Source organism: Amphiura filiformis, chromosome 17, assembly GCF_039555335.1.
Source record: "Amphiura filiformis chromosome 17, Afil_fr2py, whole genome shotgun sequence".
In the NCBI taxonomy this organism is placed as follows: domain Eukaryota; kingdom Metazoa; phylum Echinodermata; class Ophiuroidea; order Amphilepidida; family Amphiuridae; genus Amphiura; species Amphiura filiformis.
In genome coordinates, this window is record NC_092644.1 from 21,116,664 (window position 1) to 21,129,913 (window position 13,250).

The 13,250-nt window shown below is 35.3% G+C and overlaps 1 protein-coding gene across 1 annotated transcript; it reads left to right on the forward strand.

The window, feature by feature from the left end:
• The first annotated feature begins 11,001 nt into the window (after positions 1-11,001).
• On the forward strand, positions 11,002-12,556 carry LOC140138314 (G-protein coupled receptor moody-like). The gene is given in 2 exon segments (XM_072160224.1): positions 11,002-12,143; positions 12,145-12,556. Coding segments are annotated over 2 exon segments (1,131 nt in total). The 5' UTR covers positions 11,002-11,305; the 3' UTR covers positions 12,438-12,556.
• The last annotated feature ends 694 nt before the right edge of the window (positions 12,557-13,250 follow it).

Here is a 13,250-nt window from a genome sequence, read left to right on the forward strand (position 1 = left end):
AAGATTATTCCCCAGAGGCCTTCAAAGTTCAAGAAATTGCCACAAATTGTGTGAAAACAAGATTTCTTGGATTTAAAGCAATTTGGGCTTAAGGTGACAAATCGGTGCGTGCCGTTTAAAGCTGCCAAATCTTGGTTTTATATGGGCGGGGGGGTGATTGTTATAAATCATTAACAGTAGACCCATGCAATTGTGAAACGTGATTTACTCTCATTTAAAACCGAATTTCATCAGATGGAAGGTCAAAACTATCTAGAGAATTGGAATTTAATGCAAATATAGAAGAGTAAGCATGAATGGTCAAAATGTTGAAAATTTGCCTATTTTAGGAATCCACCATGTAACTTTGAAAGGGAATTTCTCTTGAAGTGAATGTCACAGAGCAATTCTGTTTCGAGCGTTTTACTCAAAACATTTTATATTTCAAGAAAAAGATAAAAGAATTAAATTTTATGAACATCAGAAACCCTTGAAGGGAGCACACCACTAAATCAATGCGCCATTTGTGCAACCCTACTGAGTTCCGGTAAAATACAGAAAGTTTTTGAGGTATAATGGGCTGCTCTTTGGACTAATAATCAGAAAGAGTAGCGAATGATAGCTTAAATAAAAGTGTAAAGCCTGTGCATGAATTTGAATCACTAAAAAGTCGCATTTTTATAATTATCGAGAAAATAGGTCCGCGTATTAAAAATGGGCAGAAACGGGTTTACAGTCATGAGAGCATGTCAAAAACAGTGAGGGCGCTGTTTAGCGGCTCCTACCGGGAAAACGAGACGGAAGACTACCCATACATTGAAACATATGTTAAACTTTCATCGATTTGCAATCGACTGGTTATCCTTAAATTTCTCAGAATGTGCCGAAAAGGCCTCAAAACGAGCAAATAAAACTGGTGTTTTTACACGTATTTCAATGGGACAATTATTTAGTGGAGTGCGCCCTTCGAAGGGCCTAGGAGTAAAACCGTGCTTTTCAGAGATTCAGCCAAAATTGAAATGGCTTTTGATTAAATTGCAGTTTTTTCGATTTAAATAGATAGTTTATATGTTAGTGAATATATTTAATGCGTTTTAGATGCAAATTGCGCTAAGATTATCCCCCAGAGGCCTTCAAAGTTCAAGAAATTGCCACAAATTGTGTGAAAACAAGATTTCTTGGATTTAAAGCAATTTGGGCTTAAGGTGACAAATCGGTGCGTGCCGTTTAAAGCTGCCAAATCTTGGTTTTATATGGGCGGGGGGGTGATTGTTATAAATCATTAACAGTAGACCCATGCAATTGTGAAACGTGATTTACTCTCATTTAAAACCGAATTTCATCAGATGGAAGGTCAAAAACTATCTAGAGAATTGGAATTTAATGCAAATATAGAAGAGTAAGCATGAATGGTCAAAATGTTGAAAATTTGCCTATTTTCGGAATCCACCATGTAACTTTGAAAGGGAATTTCTCTTGAAGTGAATGTCACAGAGCAATTCTGTTTCGAGCGTTTTACTCAAAACATTTTATATTTCAAGAAAAAGACAAAAGAATTAAATTTTATGAACATCAGAAACCCTTGAAGGGCCTAGGAGTAAAACCGTGCTTTTCAGAGATTCAGCCAAAATTGAAATGGCTTTTGATTAAATTGCAGTTTTTTCGATTTAAATAGATAGTTTATATGTTAGTGAATATATTTAATGCGTTTTAGATGCAAATTGCGCTAAGATTATTCCTCCAGAGGCCTTCAAAGTTCAAGAAATTGCCACAAATTGTGTGAAAACAAGATTTCTTGGATTTAAAGCAATTTGGGCTTAAGGTGACAAATCGGTGCGTGCCGTTTAAAGCTGCCAAATCTTGGTTTTATATGGGCGGGGGGGTGATTGTTATAAATCATTAACAGTAGACCCATGCAATTGTGAAACGTGATTTACTCTCATTTAAAACCGAATTTCATCAGATGGAAGGTCAAAAACTATCTAGAGAATTGGAATTTAATGCAAATATAGAAGAGTAAGCATGAATGGTCAAAATGTTGAAAATTTGCCTATTTTCGGAATCCACCATGTAACTTTGAAAGGGAATTTCTCTTGAAGTGAATGTCACAGAGCAATTCTGTTTCGAGCGTTTTACTCAAAACATTTTATATTTCAAGAAAAAGACAAAAGAATTAAATTTTATGAACATCAGAAACCCTTGAAGGGCCTAGGAGTAAAACCGTGCTTTTCAGAGATTCAGCCAAAATTGAAATGGCTTTTGATTAAATTGCAGTTTTTTCGATTTAAATAGATAGTTTATATGTTAGTGAATATATTTAATGCGTTTTAGATGCAAATTGCGCTAAGATTATTCCTCTAGAGGACTTCAAAGTTCAAGAAATTGCCACAAATTGTGTGAAAACAAGATTTCTTGGATTTAAAGCAATTTGGGCTTAAGGTGACAAATCGGTGCGTGCCGTTTAAAGCTGCCAAATCTTGGTTTTATATGGGCGGGGGGTGATTGTTATAAATCATTAACAGTAGACCCATGCAATTGTGAAACGTGATTTACTCTCATTTAAAACCGAATTTCATCAGATGGAAGGTCAAAAACTATCTAGAGAATTGGAATTTAATGCAAATATAGAAGAGTAAGCATGAATGGTCAAAATGTTGAAAATTTGCCTATTTTCGGAATCCACCATGTAACTTTGAAAGGAATTTCTCTTGAAGTGAATGTCACAGAGCAATTCTGTTTCGACCGTTTTACTCAAAACATTTTATATTTCAAGAAAAAGATAAAAGAATTAAATTTTATGAACATCAGAAACCCTTGAAGGGCCTAGGAGTAAAACCGTGCTTTTCAGAGATTCAGCCAAAATTGAAATGGCTTTTGATTAAATTGCAGTTTTTTCGATTTAAATAGATAGTTTATATGTTAGTGAATATATTTAATGCGTTTTAGATGCAAATTGCGCTAAGATTATTCCCCAGAGGCCTTCAAAGTTCAAGAAATTGCCACAAATTGTGTGAAAACAAGATTTCTTGGATTTAAAGCAATTTGGGCTTAAGGTGACAAATCGGTGCGTGCCGTTTAAAGCTGCCAAATCTTGGTTTTATATGGGCGGGGGGTGATTGTTATAAATCATTAACAGTAGACCCATGCAATTGTGAAACGTGATTTACTCTCATTTAAAACCGAATTTCATCAGATGGAAGGTCAAAAACTATCTAGAGAATTGGAATTTAATGCAAATATAGAAGAGTAAGCATGAATGGTCAAAATGTTGAAAATTTGCCTATTTTAGGAATCCACCATGTAACTTTGAAAGGGAATTTCTCTTGAAGTGAATGTCACAGAGCAATTCTGTTTCGAGCGTTTTACTCAAAACATTTTATATTTCAAGAAAAAGATAAAAGAATTAAATTTTATGAACATCAGAAACCTTCGAAGGGCCTAGGAGTAAAACCGTGCTTTTCAGAGATTCAGCCAAAATTGAAATGGCTTTTGATTAAATTGCAGTTTTTTCGATTTAAATAGATAGTTTATATGTTAGTGAATATATTTAATGCGTTTTAGATGCAAATTGCGCTAAGATTATTCCCCCAGAGGCCTTAAAAGTTCAAGAAATTGCCACAAATTGTGTGAAAACAAGATTTCTTGGATTTAAAGCAATTTGGGCTTAAGGTGACAAATCGGTGCGTGCCGTTTAAAGCTGCCAAATCTTGGTTTTATATGGGCGGGGGGGGTGATTGTTATAAATCATTAACAGTAGACCCATGCAATTGTGAAACGTGATTTACTCTCATTTAAAACCGAATTTCATCAGATGGAAGGTCAAAAACTATCTAGAGAATTGGAATTTAATGCAAATATAGAAGAGTAAGCATGAATGGTCAAAATGTTGAAAATTTGCCTATTTTCGGAATCCACCATGTAACTTTGAAAGGAATTTCTCTTGAAGTGAATGTCACAGAGCAATTCTGTTTCGAGCGTTTTACTCAAAACATTTTATATTTCAAGAAAAAGACAAAAGAATTAAATTTTATGAACATCAGAAACCCTTGAAGGGCCTAGGAGTAAAACCGTGCTTTTCAGAGATTCAGCCAAAATTGAAATGGCTTTTGATTAAATTGCAGTTTTTCGATTTAAATAGATAGTTTATATGTTAGTGAATATATTTAATGCGTTTTAGATGCAAATTGCGCTAAGATTATTCCCCAGAGGCCTTCAAAGTTCAAGAAATTGCCACAAATTGTGTGAAAACAAGATTTCTTGGATTTAAAGCAATTTGGGCTTAAGGTGACAAATCGGTGCGTGCCGTTTAAAGCTGCCAAATCTTGGTTTTATATGGGCGGGGGGGTGATTGTTATAAATCATTAACAGTAGACCCATGCAATTGTGAAACGTGATTTACTCTCATTTAAAACCGAATTTCATCAGATGGAAGGTCAAAAACTATCTAGAGAATTGGAATTTAATGCAAATATAGAAGAGTAAGCATGAATGGTCAAAATGTTGAAAATTTGCCTATTTTCGGAATCCACCATGTAACTTTGAAAGGGAATTTCTCTTGAAGTGAATGTCACAGAGCAATTCTGTTTCGACCGTTTTACTCAAAACATTTTATATTTCAAGAAAAAGACAAAAGAATTAAATTTTATGAACATCAGAAACCCTTGAAGGGCCTAGGAGTAAAACCGTGCTTTTCAGAGATTCAGCCAAAATTGAAATGGCTTTTGATTAAATTGCAGTTTTTTCGATTTAAATAGATAGTTTATATGTTAGTGAATATATTTAATGCGTTTTAGATGCAAATTGCGCTAAGATTATTCCCCAGAGGCCTTCAAAGTTCAAGAAATTGCCACAAATTGTGTGAAAACAAGATTTCTTGGATTTAAAGCAATTTGGGCTTAAGGTGACAAATCGGTGCGTGCCGTTTAAAGCTGCCAAATCTTGGTTTTATATGGGCGGGGGGGTGATTGTTATAAATCATTAACAGTAGACCCATGCAATTGTGAAACGTGATTTACTCTCATTTAAAACCGAATTTCATCAGATGGAAGGTCAAAAACTATCTAGAGAATTGGAATTTAATGCAAATATAGAAGAGTAAGCATGAATGGTCAAAATGTTGAAAATTTGCCTATTTTAGGAATCCACCATGTAACTTTGAAAGGAATTTCTCTTGAAGTGAATGTCACAGAGCAATTCTGTTTCGAGCGTTTTACTCAAAACATTTTATATTTCAAGAAAAAGATAAAAGAATTAAATTTTATGAACATCAGAAACCCTTGAAGGGAGCAAACTACTAAATCAATGCGCCATTTGTGCAACCCTACTGAGTTCCGGTAAAATACAGAAAGTTTTTGAGGTATAATGGGCTGCTCTTTGGACTAATAATCAGAAAGAGTAGCGAATGATAGCTTAAATAAAAGTGTAAAGCCTGTGCATGAATTTGAATCACTAAAAAGTCGCATTTTATAATTATCGAGAAAATAGGTCCGCGTATTAAAAATGGGCAGAAACGGGTTTACAGTCATGAGAGCATGTCAAAAACAGTGAGGGCGCTGTTTAGCGGCTCCTACCGGGAAAACGAGACGGAAGACTACCCATACATTGAAACATATGTTAAACTTTCATCGATTTGCAATCGACTGGTTATCCTTAAATTTCTCAGAATGTGCCGAAAAGGCCTCAAAACGAGCAAATAAAACTGGTGTTTTTACACGTATTTCAATGGGACAATTATTTAGTGGTGTGCGCCCTTCGAAGGGCCTAGGAGTAAAACCGTGCTTTTCAGAGATTCAGCCAAAATTGAAATGGCTTTTGATTAAATTGCAGTTTTTCGATTTAAATAGATAGTTTATATGTTAGTGAATATATTTAATGCGTTTTAGATGCAAATTGCGCTAAGATTATTCCCCAGAGGCCTTCAAAGTTCAAGAAATTGCCACAAATTGTGTGAAAACAAGAGTTCTTGGATTTAAAGCAATTTGGGCTTAAGGTGACAAATCGGTGCGTGCCGTTTAAAGCTGCCAAATCTTGGTTTTATATGGGCGGGGGGGTGATTGTTATAAATCATTAACAGTAGACCCATGCAATTGTGAAACGTGATTTACTCTCATTTAAAACCGAATTTCATCAGATGGAAGGTCAAAAACTATCTAGAGAATTGGAATTTAATGCAAATATAGAAGAGTAAGCATGAATGGTCAAAATGTTGAAAATTTGCCTATTTTCGGAATCCACCATGTAACTTTGAAAGGGAATTTCTCTTGAAATGAATGTCACAGAGCAATTCTGTTTCGAGCGTTTTACTCAAAACATTTTATATTTCAAGAAAAAGACAAAAGAATTAAATTTTATGAACATCAGAAACCCTTGAAGGGCCTAGGAGTAAAACCGTGCTTTTCAGAGATTCAGCCAAAATTGAAATGGCTTTTGATTAAATTGCAGTTTTTTCGATTTAAATAGATAGTTTATATGTTAGTGAATATATTTAATGCGTTTTAGATGCAAATTGCGCTAAGATTATTCCCCAGAGGCCTTCAAAGTTCAAGAAATTGCCACAAATTGTGTGAAAACAAGATTTCTTGGATTTAAAGCAATTTGGGCTTAAGGTGACAAATCGGTGCGTGCCGTTTAAAGCTGCCAAATCTTGGTTTTATATGGGCGGGGGGTGATTGTTATAAATCATTAACAGTAGACCCATGCAATTGTGAAACGTGATTTACTCTCATTTAAAACCGAATTTCATCAGATGGAAGGTCAAAAAACTATCTAGAGAATTGGAATTTAATGCAAATATAGAAGAGTAAGCATGAATGGTCAAAATGTTGAAAATTTGCCTATTTTCGGAATCCACCATGTAACTTTGAAGGAATTTCTCTTGAAGTGAATGTCACAGAGCAATTCTGTTTCGACCGTTTTACTCAAAACATTTTATATTTCAAGAAAAAGATAAAAAAGAATTAAATTTTATGAACATCAGAAACCCTTGAAGGGCCTAGGAGTAAAACCGTGCTTTTCAGAGATTCAGCCAAAATTGAAATGGCTTTTGATTAAATTGCAGTTTTTCGATTTAAATAGATAGTTTATATGTTAGTGAATATATTTAATGCGTTTTAGATGCAAATTGCGCTAAGATTATTCCCCAGAGGCCTTCAAAGTTCAAGAAATTGCCACAAATTGTGTGAAAACAAGATTTCTTGGATTTAAAGCAATTTGGGCTTAAGGTGACAAATCGGTGCGTGCCGTTTAAAGCTGCCAAATCTTGGTTTTATATGGGCGGGGGGGTGATTGTTATAAATCATTAACAGTAGACCCATGCAATTGTGAAACGTGATTTACTCTCATTTAAAACCGAATTTCATCAGATGGAAGGTCAAAAACTATCTAGAGAATTGGAATTTAATGCAAATATAGAAGAGTAAGCATGAATGGTCAAAATGTTGAAAATTTGCCTATTTTAGGAATCCACCATGTAACTTTGAAAGGAATTTCTCTTGAAGTGAATGTCACAGAGCAATTCTGTTTCGAGCGTTTTACTCAAAACATTTTATATTTCAAGAAAAAGATAAAAGAATTAAATTTTATGAACATCAGAAACCCTTGAAGGGCCTAGGAGTAAAACCGTGCTTTTCAGAGATTCAGCCAAAATTGAAATGGCTTTTGATTAAATTGCAGTTTTTTCGATTTAAATAGATAGTTTATATGTTAGTGAATATATTTAATGCGTTTTAGATGCAAATTGCGCTAAGATTATTCCCCAGAGGCCTTCAAAGTTCAAGAAATTGCCACAAATTGTGTGAAAACAAGATTTCTTGGATTTAAAGCAATTTGGGCTTAAGGTGACAAATCGGTGCGTGCCGTTTAAAGCTGCCAAATCTTGGTTTTATATGGGCGGGGGGTGATTGTTATAAATCATTAACAGTAGACCCATGCAATTGTGAAACGTGATTTACTCTCATTTAAAACCGAATTTCATCAGATGGAAGGTCAAAAACTATCTAGAGAATTGGAATTTAATGCAAATATAGAAGAGTAAGCATGAATGGTCAAAATGTTGAAAATTTGCCTATTTTCGGAATCCACCATGTAACTTTGAAAGGGAATTTCTCGTGAAGTGAATGTCACAGAGCAATTCTGTTTCGAGCGTTTTACTCAAATCATTTTATAAAAAAAAAAAAAAGACAAAAGAATTAAATTTTATGAACATCAGAAACCCTTGAAGGGCCTAGGAGTAAATCCGTGCTTTTCAGAGATTCAGCCAAAATTGAAATGGCTTTTGATTAAATTGCAGTTTTTCGATTTAAATAGATAGTTTATATGTTAGTGAATATATTTAATGCGTTTTAGATGCAAATTGCGCTAAGATTATTCCCCAGAGGCCTTCAAAGTTCAAGAAATTGCCACAAATTGTGTGAAAACAAGATTTCTTGGATTTAAAGCAATTTGGGCTTAAGGTGACAAATCGGTGCGGGCCGTTTAAAGCTGCCAAATCTTGGTTTTATATGGGCGGGGGGGTGATTGTTATAAATCATTAACAGTAGACCCATGCAATTGTGAAACGTGATTTACTCTCATTTAAAACCGAATTTCATCAGATGGAAGGTCAAAAACTATCTAGAGAATTGGAATTTAATGCAAATATAGAAGAGTAAGCATGAATGGTCAAAATGTTGAAAATTTGCCTATTTTCGGAATCCACCATGTAACTTTGAAAGGGAATTTCTCTTGAAGTGAATGTCACAGAGCAATTCTGTTTCGACCGTTTTACTCAAAACATTTTATATTTCAAGAAAAAGATAAAAGAATTAAATTTTATGAACATCAGAAACCCTTGAAGGGCCTAGGAGTAAAACCGTGCTATTAAGAGATTCAGCCAAAATTGAAATGGCTTTTGATTAAATTGCAGCTTTTTCGATTTAAATAGATAGTTTATATGTTAGTGAATATATTTAATGCGTTTTAGATGCAAATTGCGCTAAGATTATTCCCCAGAGGCCTTCAAAGTTCAAGAAATTGCCACAAATTGTGTGAAAACAAGATTTCTTGGATTTAAAGCAATTTGGGCTTAAGGTGACAAATCGGTGCGTGCCGTTTAAAGCTGCCAAATCTTGGTTTTATATGAGCGGGGGGGGTGATTGTTATAAATCATTAACAGTAGACCCATGCAATTGTGAAACGTGATTTACTCTCATTTAAAACCGAATTTCATCAGATGGAAGGTCAAAAACTATCTAGAGAATTGGAATTTAATGCAAATATAGAAGAGTAAGCATGAATGGTCAAAATGTTGAAAATTTGCCTATTTTAGGAATCCACCATGTAACTTTGAAAGGGAATTTATCTTGAAGTGAATGTCACAGAGCAATTCTGTTTCGAGCGTTTTACTCAAAACATTTTATATTTCAAGAAAAGATAAAAAGAATTAAATTTTATGAACATCAGAAACCCTTGAAGGAAGCACACCACTAAATCAATGCTCCATTTGTGCAACCCTACTGAGTTCCGGTAAAATACAGAAAGTTTTTGAGGTATAATGGGCTGCTCTTTGGACTAATAATCAGAAAGAGTAGCGAATGATAGCTTAAATAAAAGTGTAAAGCCTGTGCATGAATTTGAATCACTAAAAAGTCGCATTTTATAATTATCGAGAAAATAGGTCCGCGTATTAAAAATGGGCAGAAACGGGTTTACAGTCATGAGAGCATGTCAAAAACAGTGAGGGCGCTGTTTAGCGGCTCCTACCGGGAAAACGAGACGGAAGACTACCCATACATTGAAACATATGTTAAACTTTCATCGATTTGCAATCGACTGGTTATCCTTAAATTTCTCAGAATGTGCCGAAAAGGCCTCAAAACGAGCAAATAAAACTGGTGTTTTTACACGTATTTCAATGGGACAATTATTTAGTGGTGTGCGCCCTCCACAGTCGACCCCAAGGTATTACAACCGACCGTTAGCAGTACCGCATGCGGTACTGCACACATCCGCTTGCACGCCGAACTACACACATCCGCTTGCATGCGGAACTGCAAGCGGAAGTGTGCAGTACCGCATGAATAGGTCGTAAAAAGTAGTTCCGACGGCATGCGGCCGTTAGGCGGACAAGTTTGTGTCAAAGATGTAAATCGCAATCTCTTGCACAAATCAATGGAGGGATATCATCATGTAGGCGGGCGTATACAATGGCATCACGGTTGTTTGATGGGATCATTTATTAGTTTTTCAAACAAAACATCATGTACAACCAAATTTTAGGCTTAAACAGTGAAATGTGTTATCATGCTAATTTATGCAGATGCTTTTAAGTCATTCTCAACTTTAATTTCCCCTCTTTTACAAAGTTATTCACTTTTATAGCATTTTTATAGCTTTTTCGGATATAAAATGTATCTATTAATGACAAAATTGGTGGCGCTATTTAGTTTCTGGAAATTACTCTTTCAAGCTCTTAATACAATTAATTCCTTTTATTGTTTGATAAAATATGTTTATAAAATTTCTTTGTTCTATACATGAAGTCCGAAAATGTCACACCTCGCTGTTGCTTAATAATTAATAAGTTATAATAGATATTGCAAACAAAATGCTTTCCATCATTTGTTCAATATCCTTGATTGTCTATTATTGTAAAAACGGACAAAAATTCTGAATTATATGCTTTGCCCGAGGGTTCATTTTGCAGCTCATTTTAGACCCTCTAAATAATCAGACGCAACTTTTGACACAAAAGACACAAACTAACGTCCCTCTGGTAGCCAAAACATTACTTATTTAATACAGGAAATAATGTTGTTGCGCCTATTTAATTTTACTTTGAAATAAAAATGTGATTATATACATTTTGTTACAACCTGTAGATATATACTTTACCGATGTATGTGTCGTACGTGTGTTTGCACTTCCTGAAGCAAGAGATACATCATGTATGCCGGGGTGAAGTCATAGTATAAACAGTCTGTCAGGGTTAGAATGTAAGTAGAACGTGATGTGGTTATTAACGGATATCCCGAACTCAATCAAATAAAGGCTTCTGGTAACTGTTAGTACATGTAATCCAGTTCCAGCGATTTATCCAACATTCTTAATTAGACTTCATACACTAGTGAACTTGGAATAAATGCATGACTAGATATACTTAAACATCTGGACAAAGCAATTTTTCAGAAACCAAGCTTATACTCTTGAAATATTGGAATCGTATTAGGTACATTCATCAGGTTTCACGAGGGTGGACTATGGATGGTAACAGAACTTGCTCAAGCTAAAGCGTGCGGAATGTACTGTAAATATCACTAAAAATTACGTTTTCTCGGTAAACTGTAGTAAAATGGATTCTACGGAGGGAATTGTGAGATCTGTTTTTGCTCACCTCCCAATCGAGAATGACACGCACCAGTATGACCACAGTATGTATAGTTATGATGAACGTATATTCTTTGCAACAACGCTTATTCTCATATGCATCACTGGAATTTTCGGCAATTCAGCCACTATTGCAGCAGTGGTGTTATCAAAGACACTACGTGATGCAACCAACGTGTTTGTCGTTTGTTTGGCTTTATCGGACTTGATCACATGTTTTGGGATACCATTAAGTGTTTTTACACTCTTGAATAAGTCAGGATGGCCGTGGCCTGAACTTGAATGGCTCTGTTCTGCTTCTGCTACTTTGTTATATGGAGGTACAGGTTCCAGTGAGTTATGTTTAGCAGCTATTGCCATTAATCGCCTACTTTTAATAAAGTGGCCTCTTACGATCTATCGCAAGGTGTACAGGAAAGGTCCGATGGTAGTAATGATTGTATTCATTTTACTGGGACCAAGTATTGTTCTGGTTGCCTTTCCATTATTTGGGATAGGCGACCTGGGTTACGATGAAATGCATAATGTCTGTGGAGATATCGATATGCATCCGAAAGGCAGGACTTACGAACTAATCCAAGAAGCAATTCTTTATCCTATATCCTTTGTAACTATTGTGATATGTTATTCGCTCATTTTTCAACATATTCAGAGCCGTTTTGGAAGACAACGCCGGACGGAGTTGGCAATAATCGAAAGTTATAACTCTTTAGCATCAGTGACGTCAAATATGGCAACAGATTCGTCCAATAACTTTGTAGTATCTCCTCCAACACCAGCTTCCCTGGGATCATCATCTCCAACAAATCGATAAAATACAATATGAAATAACTAAAAATCTCTTCACAGCATTCTGTGTATTCTTCTTATGCGTGACGCCGTATGCTTTATTTCTGCTCGCGCCAATTACCGAACGTAAAGAACGTGTCCTTCTCTATGGTGCCGTATTGGTTGTTTTTGCGGCATGCGTAAACCCAGCTATCTATGCTTTGAGGCATCCTCAGTTTAGAGCAGTGTTTGGGCCAATGACAAGATGCAGATACCGAGATATTCCAGCGCCATCAGATTTTCTACGACGCTTCCTTGATCAAATTTGAAAAATTGTGCAACATACTCGTGTTTATGCAACTAAAAGATATGTATGGTCATTTTGCCTATCAAATGTTGTACTTCCATTTACTCTGGATCATATTTAACAATACATGTAAGGAATGGACTTAACCGTCAAGGTCAAGGAGCCTTCTTAAAATGACTGTATGCAGATAGTTTCAAGTGTTTTGTAGGAATGATTTACTTTTGTTTAAGGGTAGATTAAGTATTGTTGGTCGAAGCAGCCAAAAGAAAATCAATATATTATTGGAAAATAACACTTTGACGTTTTGCAAAAAAAGTTCATTCTACGAATCATATACTTTCAAAACTTGCTTGATTTATTGTTGTTAATCAATAAGTTAGGGACGCACCATTTGATACTCAGGGGGAGTAGGAAGTTTAAAAAAAACTTCCCCACTACATGAGCAAAAAAAAAAAATTTCCTCACCTAACTGTGTATAAATGCATGAAATTAAAAATAAAAACTTGCCGGCGAAAAAATTTCTTCCCCAGACCCATTTTCCTACCCCCCCCCCCCCGAATATCTAATGATGCGTCCCTTATGTACGTTTTACAAAAGTGTTGTTGTTGTTTCAGCCCTCTTTACAACATAACTCAAGAACCACAGGACCTACAAAAGTATTTCTGTGATATTTGAATTCTTCTACACACTCGCTATGAAATGATCAATGCAACTTTTGCCAAAGCTCACTACCATTCGCAAGATGCTGTTAACTACCAAGTCGCAACAGTTTAAAATATTTGTTAACCTTAAGGGCTGGGGTATGAACGTTTGGACAGTATTTATTGTGGGACAT